Source organism: Eurytemora carolleeae, unplaced genomic scaffold (genome assembly GCF_000591075.1).
Source record: "Eurytemora carolleeae unplaced genomic scaffold, Eaff_2.0 scaffold584, whole genome shotgun sequence".
Classification (NCBI taxonomy): domain Eukaryota; kingdom Metazoa; phylum Arthropoda; class Copepoda; order Calanoida; family Temoridae; genus Eurytemora; species Eurytemora carolleeae.
In genome coordinates this window covers 233,872-255,569 of record NW_019396595.1, presented here as the reverse complement: position 1 = coordinate 255,569, position 21,698 = coordinate 233,872, and the positions used below count along the sequence as shown (strand labels likewise).

Below are 21,698 nucleotides of genomic sequence, written 5' to 3'. Positions count from 1 at the left end.
TATTGGTTCAGAATAGACAACAAACACATGACTGAACCCTGATTGGATCAGGTGCTAATGGACTCGGCATACAGGAGTGCTATGTTTGAGATTCCCTGCTTCTGTAAATATTTCTTTTGCCTAAAAACACCATAACATACTATATTTATGACAGAATACCTAATTTGACCTTGAAACCCTCATACTAGAAGAATTCCAGGTCGTCTTTGCTGTCTCATATTTTGTGCATATTAAACAAGAAGGAAGAATTCTTTAAGAACTTTTGAACGTTCACGAAAAATCTCGTTCGTTCGTTCGTATATACATTGTTGTTTAAGAGTGAGTTCACAATAGCAATAGAAGAATAATTAAATAAATGTTTCAACAGATGAAACATTATTTCCTTTGTTCAAGCGATATTTTAATGACGCAGAAATATACTTTTATAGAAATAATTATTTATGTAATCTAACAATCATATATTTAAACATTAAAATTACATTATTCTTCATGAAACTAACAAAGGTTTAAGAGTACTGTTGAAAATCGCATATGCTACTTTATGATTTGAAGATCATCTCAAATTTCATTTATAGTCCCTTAAATAAAATGGTTTGCAAAAAATGAAAGGGGGCATAGACTGACATCGAATTGAATTCCGATCGCTACTAATTTTACCTTTATCTGTTGCGTGTATAAGATATGGCTAAACACGTCTTATACCCAAGAGCGTAGCGTTAAAACAACTGTTTAGGTGAGCTTTACAGGATTTTAATACGTAATTTTAAGTAACCCTCAAATTAAAGAGTAATTAAGTCAGATTCACCCTGTCAACTATATTATTATATAGATAGTAAAACATTGGTGTTAAACAAATAGCAAATTTATAAACCTACACGTCCCCCCCCCCCCAATATTTTCCTTTTATGCTTAGCATTGTGTATCATTCATGTGAGTAACACCAAACATATATAGTATGACAGATTCTCTCAACATAAATAAAAGAGCTAATGTCATATTCATTCTTCCCAAATTAAGCCAAGGTAATAAGGCAAGGACAGTTAATTGCTGTTGCGTATTCTCTGCTTACGTATTGAAACCAGTTCTCTCTGGGCGGTGTTTGTAAACAAGAATAGATGCATCAGTGTTCTTCTAGTATCCGAGGAGGATAAAAGCATTTAATTTTGATAATATTGATAATTCACATTAAATAGTTTCCTATGACTAGAATAATGAAAAGATTGATTTGTGTGACATCCGCCTTGTGTCTACTTTAGCGCCCAGAGACAGTACACTGCAGTACTAAAAATGCGTACACCTCTTGTGACATAATTCTTTGCATTAAGCTATGTATATACATATACTAAGATATCAAACATTTTTGTGTTAAGCATAGCATTGTGTACTATCATTCATGTTAATAATAATAAACATGTGGTTCAAAATAACACTTGTTATTCAACAGTCCTCTAATAGTCATAGCAGCAGTCTTTTCCTTTTTACACAATAGAACAGTAATTATTGTGATTGACGTGCAGTGAATCAAAAAGACGAAATTTAGAGCAATTTTAGCAAAATAAAAATATTTATGTTTTTATATTATGTAAACACATTTGCATTAATCCTTTCTAGTTTTTCAGAGCCTTTTTAACAAGTTTTATGTACATTATTAATACAATTATTAAATATTAAAATATAAATAATAGAAAAGTAATATAAATTTTAATTGTAATAAGAATTGTGATGAAAATGATAATAATTATAATAATAAGAAGTTTCTAAGTTTTAAAATCTTAATTCTTGCGTCTTGATATCTTAATATTTTGTAATCTAAATACCAGTTTTCTAAATGTCTTGTTTTCTAATTGTTCCGTTCAAAATATCTACAGAGTGAGTAAAAAAACTGGGATTATCGATGTTTTGGACAAAATTTTCAAAATAATATTTTGTTAGGATTTTAGGCATAAATAAAATAAAATGATAACAAAAATTCAAAAATATTTTTGGAACATTGCAAAAAAAAATCCGCTAACCAAATTTTTCAAAAAAATTAAAGTGTAAATCTGCAGTAAATGTTATCAAATAATAACCCATGGCATATCTTATTTGTTACATCTCATGGAATTTTTAATAAATATTTATGAAAACAATAATTTAAACATTTTTCCAACAATTTTTCAAAAAATTAAATATTTTCTTAGAAAATGGGTTTCGCGGATTTTTTTTCTCTATGTTCCAAAAATATTTTTGAATATTTTTATCCCATTTTTTTATTTATGCGTTAAAAGAAAAATTTTAAAAATTTTGTCCAAAACATCGATAATCCCTGTTTTTTTTGACACACCACCCTGTAGTTTTTTTTAAGTGTCTACTTTATTAAATATTTTAAATCTAGTTTTCTTTATATAGACTATAGTCCAGTTTTCCTTAAATCTAGTTTTCTTTATATAGCCCAGTTTTCTTTAAATCTAGTTTTCTTTATATAGTCCAGTTTTCTTTAAATCTAGTTTTCTTTATATAGTTCAGTTTTCTTTAAATCTAGTTTTCAAAATGTTGTGTATTCTAAATTTGTAGTTTTCTAAAATGCTTTGTTTAAAAATGCTTATTTTTCTGAATGTCAAGTTTTCAAAAATGTCTTGTTTTCTAAAAATCTAGTTTTAAAAATGTCTTGTTTTAAAAGTCTTTTAATTATCTCAAAGTCTAGCTTTCAAAATGTCTTGTTTCCTAAACTTTTTGCTTTATAAAAGTCCAGTTTTCTAAATATCTGGGTTTCTGAATGTCTAGTTTTCTGACTGTTTAGTTTTCTAAATGTTTATTATTCTTCTTGTCTATTTTTCTAAATGTCTATTTTAGTAAATGTTTAGTTTTCTAATTTTCTAATGTTTAGTTTTCTTATTGTCTATTTGTCTAATTGTCTAGTTTTCTAAATGTTTAGTTTTCTTATTGTCTATTTTTCTAAATGCCTAGTTTTCTAAAAGTCTAGTTTACTAAATGTCTATTTTTCTAAATGTTTAAATTTCTAAATGGCTGGTTTTCTTAAATGTCTATTTTTGTAATTGTCTTTTTTACCAATTGACATCATTTTACTTTAGGTCAGCGGTCCTATCTAGCGGGCCTAGCCTATTCTTTCTCTAAAGGTTGGAATTATAACAATGCTAATTAATATTCTAGTCGTACTCCGTACAGTTGATTTTTAAATAAATTAACTGTTTTTTTGAAGCTGAATAAAGCATATGTTGTGAATTAAGAAATACATTTCGGTTCATTTATTTTTATTTCTACTTTCTTTTTTTCAAGGTTACCGAGGTACATAAGGTACCAGGGGCGGATACAGGATTGAAGTGAGGGGGTGCTAAATTTATTTCGGAAACAAAAAATTGCACTTAAAACGACATTTTCCGCTAGGTGTCTCTGCCAGTGTAATCATTCAAAGCGTCGAGACCAGAGACACCTGGCAGCCAACTTTTTCGGCTTTTTAAGTGCATTGTATACAAAACAAAAAAAATATTATGAAATATTAAATTTACACGAATGCGTCGAAAAATAATCGATGACTATAGTTTGTAATTTCTAAATGATTTGTTTGAAATTAAATTGATTTTTTTACGATCCAAGTCATATATAGCAACTTTCTGAATTTGTATGGACGCTACGTTCTTCAGTATAAGTCGTTTTTAACAATTTTCTCCTTATAAGCGCAACTTTTAAAAGAAAGATAAGTAGCAATCAAAAGCGATTATTTTTCGCCGTAAGCCTTACCCCTTTCATTTTTCACGAACACTCCCTTTAACTTGAGCAACTTAAAGTTTAAATTCGTCCCAGAAATTGTAGTACACCAATTATTAGTAAACAATATAGGGGTTTCTGGTGTTTATATGTTTCTTGTTATTAATAATTAATGTTCTATTGGGTGTTGCAGCACATCTGACTTTTCAGTAAAAGTAAATTCAACCTAAAGTTTGACCGCGTCAACCTTGTTGCACCGGCTAGTCCTATTGAGTGTTTGCTTTATTTACCCAATGTCCGTGCGATACAGTACAAACTGGGACCGGAAAGATTGACCCGGATCGGAAATTCAAATGTACTACGACTGCCCGTGGTTGATAAAAGAAAATTAATCTATTAACTGAAGGGTCCGTGGGGGAAAAATATAGAATTTTTTAAAGCCTATGTCACCATCAGGCTACCCATGAGTGTCCGCAAAAAATGTTAGCCCATTCTGTCCAACCATTTGGTCGGCCAGAGGGAACATATATACGAATGTCTTGTTCTATTATATAGATTATTTCTTGTTCATTTCCTTCTTTTATATCATTTGAGGCGTGAATACAATTTTCTTAATAGTACATACAATACAGAAAACAAAACTAGAAGAACATATCGAAATTGACCGAAAACTTTTGAATACTCATGATTAACACTGCACCAAAAACTACGGTTCATTTGAAGTACCAACACGACTCTACTACCCTAGAACAGAACCGTGTTTGATTTCTAAGTTATGGTTTTTGTTTCAGCTGAAGAAAGTTCTCCTTATTGTGCCGGAGCTCTGATATCAAATCAATGGATTCTTACATCAGCTTCATGTTCAGTTTCAAATATTAATAGAATAGGTAAACAATGGATTCAAGGGTTGTAAGCTTTCACACAAAAATTATTATTTATTGATATTCTGTAAAAAATTCTGTTTTTGTGAAAGCTATCGAATTGAAAATAATTTCAGTCTTCCGGAGTAATTATTTGGATAATAAGGAGGAATCTTTTAATATTGTGCCTCCTGCGTGGATAAAATTTTCAAAAATAACAGAGTAAATAATATTTACAGCAAATATTGAATACAATGAATATTTTTAATTTTATTTTAATCGTAGGCGTGAATAAGGTGAACGTAATACTGGGGGAAGATACTTTAGGGTTAGCTTCTTCTAATTATAAGGTCAAGATGATCTTCATAATTGTATAAGTCAGAGACTGCGATTTGAAAGCTACGGCCCGGGTCTTAATTCCTTGAACCGAAGGCCTGCGATTAAAAAAATCGGGAAAAGACGACTAAGGTCTAACCGTCTTAGCTGTTGTTGAGCCTTATTTACGGTTTGGGCTTTTGAATTTAAGTTGAATTTAATTTCCATACAGTTGAGCTCATAAAAACGGTTTACAATTGTATTTCCGGATTTTCATATTTGGAATTGGCGCATTCAGGGTTTAGATGAGAACAGTGCAGTGTCCGAATTTAACGAATTTAAGCGGCGTCTCAAATCAAACAAAAATCGGTTTCAATCTTGAAAAATTGAGTATAATATTAAGTGGAACCAACGATATTTGAGTCGCGGTTTAAATTTAGGCCCCGGCTCAAATTCTTTAATTTCGGGCTCAAGTCTCTATATTGAGCTAGCCTTAATCTCCACTAAAACCAACCAAGGTCGGTTTTATTTTGATTGGGTTTAACTCCTTAAGTCGAGCCTAAGATCTCGGAGCTGTCAATCACGTGACACAAGCTGTCGTCAGAGTAGGGTCTTAGATTGGGGTTTAAAGCTCGGTTTAAGGAATTTTGACCTGAGCCTAAAGCTTTTAAATCGCGGGCTCGGGTTTAAGGCTCAACCTTAGCAAAATGAATAAAGTGGAGCAGACTAAATAAAGACGATTTTATTTGGGCCATACACAATTATTTGGTTTGGTAAAATTGTCAAATAATTGTTTCGTGGTCCAATTTATGATGAAAGGACTAGAATTAGTTTACAACTTTTAATGTCGTCGTTGAAAAAACTTGCAATTTATCGGATCTAAAAAGCTCTCATCACACATAATTACGATATGCACTTAAGTTTCGTTTTTGGTTACGGATATTACCATAATGCATTTAACGGGCATATCGCACTAATATTTACTGGGAACTATTTATTTGAACTCTTTGTGGTTTCGTGTTTTAACATTAACTTCGTAGTTTGGTTCTAGTGTAAAGTTTGTAACCAAATGAAGTTCAGATTATTTAGTACTGTACACCTAGTACAAACAGATTATAACGGCCCCGCAATATTTTACTAAAATGCTTGGGACATAAAAAGTCGTCATCCTCTGCGCAATCTTAGACCCAACTCTGACGGCAACTGAGCTGAGATTAAATAGAGTAAAACCCGGTCTTTGTATCTGCTTAGAACCAAGTAAAGGTCAAGTCAAGGCCCGGGTTTTGGATGACCTTGAGATTAGTAAAAACCAACTGCCAAGGGTTTTTTGCTCTTTAAGGCTCAGGTCTTCAACAGCTGATGATCGCCAATTCCTACCATGAAAATCCGACAAACACAATGTTAAACCACTTTAATAAACCCAACCTTGTGGAAAATTAGTTGCAACTGAAATCACGACGCTCGAGTTGTAAATTAGTCTCAATGAAACCTGATCGAGTCTAGTCTTATTTTCCCCAATTTTTTAAATCTCAGGCTCGGAGCTGAGAATTATTTTGGATACCATTGATCCCGTGTCCGAATTTAAGGAATTTGAGCCGTGTCTTAAATCCTCCAAAAACCGGTTTCAATTAAGCACCTGCTTAAATCTTGAAACATTGAATACAATTTTAAGTGAAATCAAGCATATTTGAGGGGCGGCTTAAATTTAAACCGCCGCTCAAATTCTTAAAATTTGGCCTCAGATCATTTAATCCATAGTATACATTTTTGATTTTCTATTTAATCCTCTCTGTATGGAAGTCCTTAACTGGGCTCCCATTAGTGGGAGTGATCTCAATGGTTGCGTGCAAATTTCTGGCTCACGATTAGCCTTTCGGTTTCTGCAAACGAACAAACATTCTGATTGGTTGAATTTTTGACACTTTTTTGGATATTACAGAAAGATGATTAATCTTTTATCTGTCAAGTTCATATAATTATATTATAAGGTTTAGTTTTTCAAGATCTTTTTTCATTAAATGTTCTTTTGTTTGTTATAGTGTTCCCACATCAAATAAACCTAACTTTTTAATTCCAAAAAATCCCTCAGAACTAGAAATAGTTTACAACTAATAATGTCGTCATTAAAAAAAACTTGAAATTTAACGGTTTGGAAAAAAATTCTCATTAAAAGTAATTTGCAGTTATAAAGTTTCGGTTTTAGCTACAGAAATTAGTATGTTACTCAAAGTTTGAGATCTTTTAACTCACTTTAAAAAGCTTCAACTTCTTCAACCCAACAAATTTTGCTTCTGAAATTCAAGTAACGTCAGAAGATTTAACTTTGTTTCATAAAAATTCACCAGTTGAAGGTTGAACTGTACTCAAACAGAGTACAAACAGAGGCCGTTCCTTCCATGAACTACAGGGGTTCCCACGAAACATGACAGTTGGTGAATAGTTTAGAATGTCTTTTTCCATAATTTGTTGAGCTGTTTGGTACCAAAGATCAATAAAAATATTAAATGGGAGTCATGTCATATTAAAATTGATTTCAAAGTAAAAGATAATGAAGCAAAAGGATGTTTTAACTAAAAATAACGATTTTTTAAATGTCATGTTTCGTGGGACACCCTGCACAAACAGATCATATGGTTTCCGAAATACTTTTATAAAATACTTGGGACATAAAATGTCGTCATTCAACTATGAGTTTGGCCCACTTTAGAATTTTTTCAATTTTGTTGATTTCTGCTCCTGTTTGAAGTTTACAAATCATAAATATTAGTATTTCAATTTTCAAAGAATTTGATTAAATTGATGAAACCCTTGCGTGCGGTAATTGTGTTTTTCGAAAAAGGTTTCATTTCAATAAAAATAAGCCTATGTTAAGAAAGGAAAACTATTAAAAAGATGAAAACTATATATTGTGAAAGGAAGTACATCAAAGTTTTGATTTGTCCCATTATATATGGACGTTTAGCTTGAAAAGTTTATGATATAATCTCGAGAATTATTTCAAAGTAAAATATTATATATCAAGTTCACGTAAACAAAGAAGGATTTTTGGAAAGGGGTTAAAAATTAACATCTTTAGTTCTTTTATTTTCCTGATTTAGTTGTAAAGAATACATGATAACTAAAGCTAAAGCTTGTCCAAAAACTTTATTTACACTGCGAACCAAAATACAAGTGTTATAAGTTTATTATCATTATTATTATTATTATATTTCTAGGATCTCTGAGTGAAAGTATACAAACAGTCAACTTTGACCTGAATCCTACATGTACAGAAGGTCTGCTCTGTGCTAAAAAAGAGGAAAGATGCCAGGTACAGCTCAGAACAATAAAGTACAACACAGTACAGCAGCGTACTATTTCATAGAAAAGAAACAATATAGTTTTTGACAGTTTAGTTCCTGAGCAGTACAGCACAGTAAAGTAAGGTATACCTACAGTACAGATATAGTAAATAACAGATACAGTACAGTACATATATACAGTACAGCACAGATACAGTACATTAAAGATACAGTACAGTACATTACATATACAGCATAGTACAGTGCAGATACAGAAAATTAAAGATACAGTACATTACAGATACAGTAAAGTACAAGTTACAGAACAGTACAGATACTGTTCAAGTATATATGCATATACAGTATTGTGCATGTACTGTCCATTCACTGTACTTTACCTGTTCTGTACTGTACAGTACATGTACATGTATTGTACTGGACATGCACATATATTTTACTGTACAATGTACATTGTACATGCATTGTACTGTGCATGTATTGTTTTGTATATGAATTGAACTGTACATGCATTGTACTTGTACTGTACTTTACTGAACTGTACTTTAATGAACCGTACTTTACTGTACATTTATTAAATTGTACAAGTATTTTGCTGTACATGTATTAAACTGCACACACATGTACAGTAAATGTAAATTACAGTACAGTACAGTTCAGTACAGTAAACCGTACAATGCATTTACACGTAAAGTACAGTGCATGCACAGTACAATAAAGTACAGTACAGTACAGTACAGTACGTGAACATGTACTTGTACAATAAATTTACATGTATAATAAATGTACATTTACAATAAATGTACATGTAAAATAAATGTACATGTAAAATAAATGTAAATGTACTGGTAAGTACCAGTACCAGTACATGTAAAGTAGAGTGCACGTACCGTACAATCCATATACAGTACAGTGCATTTACAATACAGAACATGTAAATTAAAGCACTGTGAATTTATTAAAATACTAAGTATAAAATAAATTCATTATTTGCTTCTAAATATGAAAATTAAAAAGTTTTGATTCACATTAATTAGAGTGCGTTAAGGTTCAGTAATTATCCAGTGAAAGGATTTGATATTGTATATTCACTTTGATACACTCTATATACTCTACACTTTGATGGATTTGGGAATTTTATCATCACATTAATTACAGTTTTAATTATGATTTTACTCTTTTCAATGTTCTTAAAAAAGTGTTTCATCAGGGTTTGATTAGGGTTTCCAAATATTTCCGGATAAATTTGGTTCCGTAAATTTTCCGTAAAATTTGAGGTTGTGGCAAAAACTCAATTCCTTTGGTTCCGTAAATTTTCTCAACAGATATTCAAATAAATCCTAGACGCACCGTAGAGCGGAGGCTCAGTGCTGCATAGCAAATCTGGGAGGCTCGTTCATATTCAAGCTCTGTTTAGTATCTAAGAGAGACAGGGTTACCCACAAAGGATGAGACTGTAAAGACGACCTTAAACTTTAAAAGTATCACTGTTCTAAGGTTTATTTACCCTTGAGTATAGTATTTTAATAACTTATTTAATGATTTGGTAAAAAAGAAACATTTAGCTTTAGCATGGAATCATGCATATAAAACTGATATTATAAATTATGCACAGTCGTCTCTGAAGTCTCATCCTTTGTGAGTAACCCTGTTTTAAAAGGTTTATCATTCTTAACACCTTCAGAAAAGGTTTCTTAACTATAAATTCCAATTCAAAGCACAATTAATTCAGAAGAATTTGGAAACCCTACTGTACGGAATGATGGCTGAGTGATTTTTTTATTTATTTACTTATTAACACAAAAGAACTGTCTTATTCTTAGTCTTACGACTTCTGTCAATTCTTGAGAAAGTACCGAGAAATATTTTCAAGAAAAATTATTTAACAGACATTTTTATTTATAAATCTCAAATTTTGGAATGCATCAAACTATTTTAACGTTAAAATAAGAAGGTGAGGAGTGGGGACTAATGTTCTGAGGAAGCCCTAGCTTTGTTAACCTTTCCTTCTAAATTCTACAATAATTTTTTTTCAAAACCACTAGCTTTTTTAATGTTTTTTTTTTTATGTTCCAAGGTGACCATGGAATAATGGAGGGTCATTTATACAGAATAATNTCAATTTTTTTTTTTATGTTCCAAGGTGACCATGGAATAATGGAGGGTCATTTATACAGAATAATTATCTAGATTTTAGTAGTTTTCATGTTTCAAGGTGACCGCGGAGCGCCATTTATAAATTATTCAGAATTATAAACTAAATATTATTGATTATTATGTTCCAGAGTGACCACATAGGGCCATATTTATACAGAAAAAAACTTAATCTTTTTAATGTTCCAGGTTCGACCACGGAGGACCATTTACACAGAATAATATACACGATTTTAAAGATTTAAATATGTTTTAGGGTGACTACAGAGGTCCATTTATACAGAAAAATAAACTATATTTTATTGATTTATATGTTCCAGGGTGACCATGGAGGGCCGGATATATATATAGAATATTAAATATTAAAGATTTTAATGATTTTGGGCCATTTATACAGAATAATAAACTAAATTTTATTCATTTTAAAGTTCCAGGGTGACCGTGGAATGATGGAGGGATAAACCAAAATATTTCTGATATTTCTGATCTAGGGTGACCACGGAGGGCCCCTAATACAGAAAAATCAGCTGGTTGGAGTTGTCAGTAAAAGCCTAGGATGTAGTTCTGCTAACTCCCCTGCTTCATTTACACAAGTTTCAAGTAAGAAAATAAACTAATACATCAAGGTTGTATAATAAGGTTGGTTATCTTGATGTTCTCCAATTTTCGGAAAATGTCGTCACAAGTTTTAAGTAAGAAAATAAACTAATACATCAAGGCTGTATAATAAGGCTGGGTATTCTTGATGCTCTCCAATTCACGGAAAATGTCGTCTCCTAATTTAGATAGGAATCTAATATGACGTCACTCTCGACTCTAATATTAGTGTTGTCATATTCAGTTTTTATCTATCTATCTTAGGAGAAGACATTTTCCGTATATTGGAGGGCATCGAGAGTAACCAACCTTATTATACAACCTTGAAGCATACTGAATAACCCATCTTGATGACAAAGACTTCTAAACAAATGGTTTCTGAACTTAGTGGTACAAGACGGCTATTTTAATACCCATTTTTATTTTCTTTGACGAGATTTTTCTTACATTAATGATTTGATTTACACAAAAAAGCAAACATCTGAATGAGTTTAAAAATTATGAAAATGACTCTCAAATAGTTTTAAAAATGTAGCAAAGAAAACGTTATAACTGGTGCAAGATGGATTTGAGCATTTTTTTAAATAAGTGCCCCATAGTTTCACTCTTTGCATTAAAAATTTAAAGTGAAGCAATTTTCAAGGACTAAAGTAATTTGTTTACGGCTTTCTAGGCATGTTTTTCAAACGTGTTTTTAACACAGATTAACATCGGCCATCCCATATACATTTTAGAACTGTTAACCATGCCTCAATGTTTATAGCTCGAGTTTTAAAGAAGTAATAAGCAGAATTCTCATTGTATATATTTAAGAGTATATCAACTGGATATCTGCCACAATGAAAGAAAATGGAGGGGATACAACTTTACTCTGCTGAATGAACCGACCCTAATTATTTGAATGAAATTTTCAAAATGATTATGAATTTTTGACTAAAAATTACAATAAACATTGAATTCCTGAGTTCCAAATTAATTGCCCCATTAACTATTGAATAATTATTATTAAAGGGAGTGACCGGCTATGTAAGGTACATAGTTGAACTGAGTATGCACTGTTGTAAAAAACTTCTTTCGGATTCATTTGAGACTTTTAAAAGCATATTGAACGTCGACTTTGCGCTAAAACTTAGGATTTACAGATCTTTGAAAAGTTTTATAAGTCTCAAATGAATCCGAAAGAAGTTTTCCACAACACTGCATACTCAGTTCAACTACTAGTAATAAGCAGAATTCTCATTGTATATATTTAAGAGTATATCAACTGGATATCTGCCACAATGAAAGAAAATGGAGGGGATACAACTTTACTCTGCTGAATGAAAACCGACCCTAATTATTTGAATGAAATTTTCAAAATGATTATGAATTTTTGACTAAAAATTACAATAAACATTGAATTCCTGAGTTCCAAATTAATTACCCCATTAACTATTGAATAATTATCATTAAAGGGAGTGACCGGCTATGTAAGGTAGTTGAACTGAGTATGCAGTGTTGTGAAAAACTTCTTTCGGATTCATTTGAGACTTTTTAAAGCATATTAAACGTCGACTTTGCGCTAAAACTTAGGATTTACAGATCTTTGAAAAGTTTTATAAGTCTAAAATGAATCCGAAAGAAGTTTTCCACAACACTGCATACTCAGTTCAACTACCTTTTTATTATTTTACTGTAAGATAAGCGTTTTATATGGAGCTCTTTAATACTGTTCCAGCATATTCATGGCTATTTATTTATTTTCGCTAATACTGAGATTTACGTAAAAAAGTATCAAAACTCATAGAAAAATTGTCATGACGACATTTAATAAATTCTTTTGATGTATGGCTCATTTAGGGTTTAACCGTACCTCCATGAAATTTCTTGATTTAATAAAAACAGTAAATAAGAAGTTTTTTTTTGCCAAAACATTATCTATTACGTGTCACTTTAAAGTCAAGAACGGTGGTACCTTTGACTGTTCCATCGAGAACAGCCTTCTTGCAAACTAAGTGTTCAAACAATTACAAGAATTTCAAAAGATAAAGAAGAATAAGACCACTATCAGTAAAAGGGTTAAAGCCTTGAAGGGTATCGTTGTGAATCTGACACAACAAATGTATGGTCATCTTAAATTATACCAACTGCAGTTTCCTCAACATTTTTTAACAATTGCAATATTCTCTGTAAATACGGTTTAAATAAGACTTTAGATAGGAATAGGACACATTTTTAGACTTTATTTTTTTGTATAGTCCTGTGATTTAGAATGTTTTGCAAGAGTTATTCTTCAACCAATCACCGTTTGTTCCTATTAAAGGGAGTGACCGGCTATGTAAGGTAGTTGAACTGAGTATGCAGTGTTGTGGAAAACTTCATTCGGATTCATTTGAGACATATTAAACTTTTTAAAGATGTCTAAATCCTGAGTTTGAGCGCAAATTCGACGTTCATAACTCCTATTTTTTTAATGTAAGTCACTCTTTGTGGTGGCAACTTTTGATTTTTCAAATGTTGAACATTTCTAGTCGAATGCAAATGATAAAAATATCACAGGGGTCTGCTAACTGAGATATTGACAACCTTGAGATCAAATTTTGAGCAGTCTCAATTTTGAACAGCCTCAATTTTAACCCTATTCCTGCTGGGGGGGAGCAATTTGACCCCCCCTGTAGTTTTTTTTACATAACTCAACTTTTCCTACATACCCAAAGCCCTCCCTTTAAGCCTAAAACCAGGCTTTAATACTAACTGCCTGAGTCCTCAGGCACACTGTAGGTCTTTATATTTCAGTGTTAATATGTAATAAGGATGATTCCTCTTAATGTAAACTGTAAAACTTTTTTTTTGCAAATCTAAATTCTGATTTTCATAAAAAATGGCTTATTTGTAAGAGCAATATCAATATTAAAATGACGCACCATAAATACACTTTAGTTTTGAAGAGAACCCTTGTGTGAAAATGTGCAATGATGGGGAGTTGGTTGACGAGTGATTTAAAGATGGATTTAGTATAATGAGTCAGTAATTGACTTTGTGATATTTCAAGATGCAATTCTCAGTAAAATGTCAAAATTTTATTGTAGAACAGTTTAAGAATTCAACACACAAAATAATAATCTTAGGTAGAATTAAAAAAATGGTTTGAGTTGTGCTTTTTTGCGTGACGATGTTGGATTTTTAAAATCACACTTTATAGGTCCTAAATATACCATTTGAAAAAGTAGTTTTGCCCGGAAGAGTCAAATGTGGTGGTACGGAAAGGAAAATAGTGGTGGCTCATGGCTGCCGAAAGAGAATAAAGCTAATAGATGGCACAGAACAGGAAATAGGCGCCAAAAAAATGCACAACAAAAACACGCAAAAGCGGAAAAGCGCAATCTTGTGAATGATTGCAGTGTGCTTTCTATTCGTACATAAGTGTAGCGCAATGAAAGCACAAAAAATAAAGTTCTCCTTTCGCACAAAATTGCGCAGAAATATTGCGAATAGATACCCTTATTCAAATATCATTGAGAATGCATTAATTTCCTTTGTAAATTTTCCTGATTAATATCAATGTAAAGTAATCTTCTTTAACTACAAAGAGTTCAGGTACAGTAGATACAGTGCCGAATATAACATAAAAACCTTCTCTGAGGTAACTCGAGATCCCACAAAAATTTGGGCCCGATCGGTTCAGCCGTTTTGACGTTTATTGGATACAAACAAACAAATTAATATATAGATAAATCTAAATGTGGATTGCAATACAAACCACATCAAGAAAGGGATATCTATATAACACATCAAGACAAGGGATATCTGTATAATAAAACACTTTTTAAAGATAAAATATATTAAGAACATAAAATAAATAGCAAGTTTCACAAATTCTTAGCAAATTCCAGTATCAATCTTGTAATCAATGCTGAACCCAACAGGAGGAAACTCAGTGTATTTGGACAGATCACTGCTGTATTGTCCAGAGAACACCTGAAATATTAATTGATTAAGACTCCCAGCACTAACTAGCAGATCAAGCAAAGTAAGATTAGTAGCAATCACGAGATTTTTGCCGTAAGCCTTCACCCCTTTCATTTTTCGTAAAAACTCCCTTTAACGATTTAATTTCTTATAAAATATCAAAGCATTAACACATAGAAATGCCAATTTAAAAACTAGCAAAAGAAACACTTGAACAATTGGGATATGCATATGATATGACAAAGAGATTAAAAAAGTCCAATACTAACAATAAGATTTGAAAAAACTAATTGGTAATTTATCAGAACATGATCAAAAGTTTCACGCATGCAATTTTAAAATAGCATGTACATCTAAACGATACCCGATGAATGGCATGAAAAATAGCAATTTAAAGACCCACAAAAAGCAAATAAATTAAGAACCTTGATGACATATGGTTCAGTAGAGCTTGAGATCTGTCCGGTTCTTCCCAGCTGAGCTCCACACCAATATCTCTTAGTCGCCATCTTGTTTCCGTATTTAGGGTTTGGGAGCCTAGCAACAAATCCCAGGTAGCTGGAGGACGGATTCAGGCAACATTCACGGCCAGCAGCTTCATTTACAGTCTCATATCCTAGCCCACAAGCTGGCAGATCATCCCTTGAAAAAAAAACATAAATATCTAATTCTTGTAATAAAGCTTTTAAGGGTACCGTTGTAAATCAGGAACTCTCATCTTTACATGGGCAAACAATTTTAATCTAGTAAGCAAATTTATATACCATGTTAATATTAATATTAACATGGTATATAACAAGTACACTAAACTTCAAACAGAGCAGAAAACTTTAGATATGTAGATTAAAACCAATGCATAATTTAATTTTGCTAACCTGTAGATTAAGAAATCTTTATTTTGACATCAATAAGTGTCAAAAATTCAACCAATCAAGAGTATCATTTGTATAATCCCAAACAGCTAATAAGAGACCGGAAAATTTGTATGCACAATCAACAAGAACTCATTATTCAAAACCCAGCAGGGATGAAACAGAAAATTGATAAGTGTCCAGTGGGTTTTGCAATATCTAACAGACTCAGACATTCCAGCTCTAGTAATATTAATATATGAAATAAAAATGAATATATTACCCAAATACAGGCAAACCAAAGTTGGTAGCTCTGAGAGTCACACCACAAGTCCTGCTGCCGGGATTATTTCCTTGGTTCCGAATACAAATTGCATAATCCTAAGAATTATTACAAGTACATCCAAATTTTAGTCGGAAAAGCTTTAAAGTTAGGGTCATAGATTTTAATGACCTTTAACAGGTACAATTAATAATGACAAAACATTGCTAAGCTAAGTCCTGGAAAGTTTTTTTTCTGGTTGAACCAAAATATTACCTGATCTGGGGCAAAATATGCCGTTGCGTCAAAGTTGAAGCTAGAGAAAGATCCAAATGATTCAGTAAACCATTGCAGGCAGGAGGTGGGAGCTTCAAGTTCACGGAAATAAGAGTTGGTAGAATCACATTCAACCTTGAACATTGTTGGGTAAATTTTTACCTTATGTGAAACTGCTTATTTATTTTTTCACTAGCTAAGAACCCAGGCCCAGGGTAATCATTAAGTCCAGCAGTTTACCCGCACTTAGTTGTAAATTATGATTTCACCTATTCTGCCCAATGAAAGTTGACCCACTCAACTCAAACTCGTAAATAAGCTATGAACATTTCCTAAGTACTCAGAGTGCCCCAATCAAAATTTGAGTAAATCGGTCCAGGGGTTCGAATTATGATTGGACAAACATACAAACAGAGATTTCAACTTTATATATAGATGCCAAATTTGCTTCCTAAACATTTTCTGGACACTGTAAAATAAGAAATTTTAACATTTCATTGCCAGTCACTAAATTTCAGGCTACCCAGTACCCACCCTACCTCCTTCCATAATTCCCCTAAGGGTGTCTGTACCTGTGTAATCATAATGTTCCACTTGTAAGCAGTTGAAGAAGAAAATGCCAAGTTAGCTCTAGACAGAGGAACAGCAACAGTCCCAGAGAGTGTAGTTATAATTTGGACCTAAGTTATTTTATAATTTGGACCTAAGTTATTTTATAATTTGGACCTAAGTTATTTTATAATTTGGACCTAAATTTTAAAATAAGAGGCAGTCAATTCACCATAGTTGTTGAAGTTGTTCACACAACAAAGTAAAACTTTTAAGGGTGGACACTGTAATTATCTAAGAGTATCTTGTAAATATTGAGGTATAGACATTATCTTTGTGAAATTAAGTTGCTATTATGGCCAAAAATAAAAAAGTTAAATTTAAGTTGAAGTTTTAAAGTTACAAGTAATTTAATACGCATTCTACGGTTACCCAAAAATCAGATGGCAGTCATCATAAAGTTGTCTCTGTACAAGATCACATGAGCAAGCTCCAAAGAGAATAGAATATATATTTGAGTGGAATTTATTAGAAACAAGTGTAAAACAGCCATTTTGTTGTACTGTTTCCATACTGCAGGTGTACTTCACATATTTATGCTATATAACCTTTTGGGCCCTGGAATATAATTTGATAGAAAATCTAAAATTAATGTTGAAACAAAACCAAATTATGAAATAGGCTGGTTTCATAATTGACCAATGATCAATTCACATAGAATCTACGCCTTTCACTTTACAAACGATGATTTTGCGTTATAACTATAAATCAAATGAAGTTTTATATTCACCTAATTCATTATAAAGTTTATTTAACAGCTTTAAAAAATTCGAAATTGAAATGAATAGTCTAGGGAAAATACTGTATTAATGTACTCTACTGCATATAATTTGTGAACATTTACATGATTTGTACACTTAGTTCAGGCTGAAAGGGACTGAAAAAGTTCATACCGAGAGATTCTTTAAATTCCCCTCTTAATATATATTCTATTCTCTATGGAAAGACCACTTACCGAGTCTCCAGCGCTGGCAGGAATGTAGAGATGACTTTTTGTGTTGAGACCACATAACCGACTATTCCGACCACCAAGCACACCAAGGGGAGCTCCAGGTGCCATTATAGCCATACTGTTCTAAGTTAGTAAATAATTCGGATTTTAATTCAGTAAAAATGCAAAATTTTAATTTATACTAGAATTGAACAAAAGATCAAAGGAACAATCTCATATAAATTTTCAGCTATTTCTTCTTCATCTCTCCCATCCCTACAACCGGTGAACTAATACATGAAAGGTTACCTGAGCAGTACATCTCCCAGTGTTGTCAGGTCTAGGAAGCTCAAAGGTCAAGAAGTCAAGTCTAAGCTGACACACTCCCCTTCTCACAGATATCTGAGACAGTTTTATTTGAAATTGATGCATGATGGTTGTTTTATTAACATATGTTGTATTCTCCCGTTAAGGTCATACATAAAATTGAGATCTTTTGTGAACTGTAACTTAAAATAGGAACATAAAATACAAAATCTCAACAGTATTATTACATAAACCTGTTATTTAAGAATTTAAATTAAAAAAAAAAACTAGACTTATGGAAGGAAAAACAGACCTTGAGATTACTGGATAAATCATTTCGATCCTCAAGAGGCCAGTTAGGATTGCGATAGTAGAAGATGACAGAGGACAAATCTTCTCCACCAGTTGTGATTTTCTTGCAGCAAATAAGCACATTTTCACCTCCGACAGCATTGCCAGCTTTCTAAACAGAAAATACGACATTCAAAACCAACACATTAACCACTCAGTTTTAAGTGTTTTATATGTTGGTTTTAACACATGGACCACTGGGAGCAAGCATGTGGTTCACTGGGAGCAAACACATGGACCACTGGGAGCAAACACACCTAACAACCAAAAACACTCCACATAATCCACTCAAATAAACACGTAAACCTCTCAAAACTTGCACATAAATCACAGAACCAGCTAAAGACTCACTCAGACTAGCTACAAACCACTTAAAACACACAAAACACCTAAGAAAACACAAGCACTTTAGAACCAAAACAAAAACCACTTAAGACCAACATAAAACAACTTTAGAAAAAACGAAAAATGCTTCACTAAGATTTAAAGGTCAATAAATTAATTGAACAAAATTTAAATGATTCAAGGCATTTAACAAAGCATTTAAAACCAGCAATAAAAAAAAAATTAATGGACAGGGCGCAATGTGGGGTTTCAGGGGAGGGGTCAGCAATATTAAATTTACACCATTAACAAATACCCCACTGCGGAGCGGAGGACCTAGAAAGTATAACTTACATTGCATTCCCCAGCAACAACACCATTAGCATTCTCGCAAGTATTCTTGTTTGTACACAATCCAACATCGTCATCAGTGTCAGCATTACAGATCCTGAAATTGAGGATTCTAAATAAATAAATTTCACAGAATGTATCTATAAAATTAACTCTTCCCTGATCATATTCCATTAAGAGCAATATTGTCCGGCCCCTATATTCTCCTCGCAATTAAGTTTATTTTTTCTTATAAGCTATACGAGACTAGTATTAAGTGTGTTTTAAGTTCTTGAATAAAACCAATGTTCTGGGGTTAAAAATTTCTGCTTGAAGGGTAGCCACAATTTCACATATAAATACTTTGCTCGTCTGTCTATCCAAAACAGTCAATACAGTTGACCCGATTTGGCCAAACTTCTGTGGGGGACCTCACATGACCACAGGGAAGGTTTATGAAAAATAAGCATAATTTCATAAAATTAACTTAAATTTTGAAAATCTACAATTTTTTTCTTAAAATAAAATAAAATCCGTGAGCTTGTTTGTTTTCCAATGTAAATATAGAAATTTGTTTTATTTTTGATTCATTATAAATCTTTTGTTGTATACAAAAAAAAAGTTCAATAGAAATAGAATTTATGCGCGAAGCGCCTCAATTTCTAGTAGCTTTAAGCTTTACATAATAACTTACTCAAACTCCTGCATTCCTCCGAGCTTCAAGTTAGCAGAAGCAATCCCTCCATTTAGTCCAATATCAACACCAACACCTAGTTATTCAGTTTGATTATCGGGCATCCAATAACAATTTATTCAAAATAATAGTTGAAATTTAAATTTGATAACCCAAAATTTCCCTTTAGTACACTTCCTACCTGGTTAAACCAGGAGTCCACTTCCTAACTGGATTTACATGTCCACTTTCTACCTGGTTTGGTTTCGAGACCTGGGTTAACAAAAGAGTACACTTGCTACTTGGGTTAACAAAAGAGTACACTTGCTACTTGGGTTAACAAAAGAGTACACTTCCTACCTGGGTTAACAAAAGAGTACACTTCCTATTAAATAAACAAGGAGTACACTTCCCCATTAAATAAACAAGGAATACACTTCATATTAAATAAACAAGGAGTACACTTCCTACCTGGATTAACTTGTGGTATAGTAACTCCCTCGACCAAGAGAAGCCCAGCCCCAAATATCATACACAAGAACATTTCACTTCTGGAGTTAGAGTTTAACACTAGGATTAAATCTTAATTTCTACTTTCAAACAAATACTATTACTTTTCAGTTTATCGTTGAAAGCCAGGCAAAGCTATCTTTTGTACTGGGATCATTTAAACGGAGGGTCACTCGAACATGCCCCATAAAATGTCGCTCAAAAATGCCACTAGAAATGAAGGTTCACTCAAATCTTACTTAAGAGTAACATGCTCCTTAAATAATCACTTAAAAATATCTCCGTTTCCTTCCGGTGTACTCAGTTAACTGTACTGTACGCTTATCGTTTACTAATAATGATTACTATAGGTTATGGCCAGAATCTCTTTGTAATAATCAAATATACAGTACACTGTCGGTATAGTTCATGGCCTATGCAATTAGTAAAGGATTAGCGTACATCATACTCTATAACCTCGTTGAAAATACCCCTTAACAAAATCATACAAAATACCCCTGATGAATAAAACCCTTTTCAGTTAACACAACAAAACTTTCAAAATTTAACTGCCTGAATTCCATTCGCAATGATCACCTAATACAGTAGAATGTAGACTAATTCACAGAATAGCTTGTAACCTGCTTACAGCATATAACAAGTTTGTTTATGTTCAAAAGTAAACAAACATTAGAACGGGAATATGTCCAAAATATTCGTTAATTAAACATTATTTTATTTCCATTATAAAAAATTTAAAAAATCAGAAAGATATTATAATATTGATAAAAGAATATATTAGGATGAAAATTAAAACATGAATATTTTAATAATGTTAAATAATGTTGAATTCTTGAAAAAAACAAAAATTTAAAAAAGAATAAAAGGAAAGATGAAAAAAAAGTTCTTACGAAGAGTCACATTTAAAAAATTGAGATAGGATCCAATCCAGGGGAGGGGATGCAGGCCCGTAGCTAGGAATTTGTAAAGGGTGGGAGGGGCTGCACAAATGCACTAGAAATACCAGATATTGAAATAAATGTGACGCGATGCAAGCAAAAAATGTGTTTGACTTGAAAAGTGAAAACTGAAAAAAGGGTAAAAATTAATGACTTTAATCCTTTGCTAAAGACTAAAAAAACAGATTTTTAACTTAGAATACATTAAAGTTTATCAGATATTTTGTCTGTTTTTCATATCGTTTTTTCTCCTTAAGTTATTTGCATCAAAGCAAAAACTAGAGGTATAAGATGTAGAAATTTGAGTATAACTGTAAATAAATGTTATACTGAAAATTTTTGAATCACGAATAGCCAATATTATTTTTTGATACACGGGTAGTAAAGGATGTAAATGCTGTAAAGATCAAGAAAAGCTCAAGCATCCCAATCTTCAAGTTATTTGAACCAAAAATAAAC

At 32.2% G+C, this 21,698-nt stretch overlaps 2 protein-coding genes and 1 long non-coding RNA gene across 5 annotated transcripts; 2 read left to right on the top strand and 1 right to left on the bottom strand.

Annotated features, from left to right (window-relative positions):
* The first annotated feature begins 1,771 nt into the window (after positions 1-1,771).
* LOC111706051 (uncharacterized) lies at positions 1,772-6,524 on the top strand. Of its 2 annotated transcripts, XR_002766129.1 has the most exons (4): positions 1,772-1,869; positions 3,072-3,116; positions 4,497-4,592; positions 4,851-6,524. It is a non-coding gene; the product is annotated as an uncharacterized LOC111706051 (long non-coding RNA). The 2 variants fall into 2 exon arrangements; XR_002766128.1 differs by lacking the exon at positions 1,772-1,869 and having other exon boundaries at positions 2,890-3,116.
* A 778-nt stretch (positions 6,525-7,302) lies between these two features.
* On the top strand, positions 7,303-11,830 carry LOC111706055 (trypsin-3). Its single transcript, XM_023478808.1, has 4 exons — positions 7,303-7,308; positions 8,062-8,190; positions 10,825-10,933; positions 11,744-11,830. The coding sequence occupies exons 1-4, from the start codon at positions 7,303-7,305 to the stop codon at positions 11,806-11,808; spliced, it is 309 nt and encodes a 102-aa protein (XP_023334576.1). The 3' UTR covers positions 11,809-11,830.
* A 2,902-nt stretch (positions 11,831-14,732) lies between these two features.
* LOC111706064 (uncharacterized) lies at positions 14,733-20,900 on the bottom strand. 2 transcript variants are annotated; one of them, XM_023478820.1, is made up of 12 exons: positions 20,878-20,900; positions 20,263-20,342; positions 19,813-19,888; positions 19,143-19,236; positions 18,427-18,576; positions 18,117-18,209; positions 17,832-17,951; positions 16,840-16,947; positions 16,268-16,402; positions 16,013-16,110; positions 15,304-15,520; positions 14,733-14,887 (listed from the first exon to the last, which is right to left on the bottom strand). In XM_023478820.1, the coding sequence occupies exons 2-12, from the start codon at positions 20,333-20,335 to the stop codon at positions 14,789-14,791; spliced, it is 1,263 nt and encodes a 420-aa protein (XP_023334588.1). In that variant the 5' UTR covers positions 20,336-20,342; positions 20,878-20,900; the 3' UTR covers positions 14,733-14,788. The 2 variants fall into 2 exon arrangements, with proteins under 2 accessions (XP_023334588.1, XP_023334587.1); XM_023478819.1 differs by having other exon boundaries at positions 20,854-20,879.
* Between the last annotated feature and the right edge of the window lie 798 nt (positions 20,901-21,698).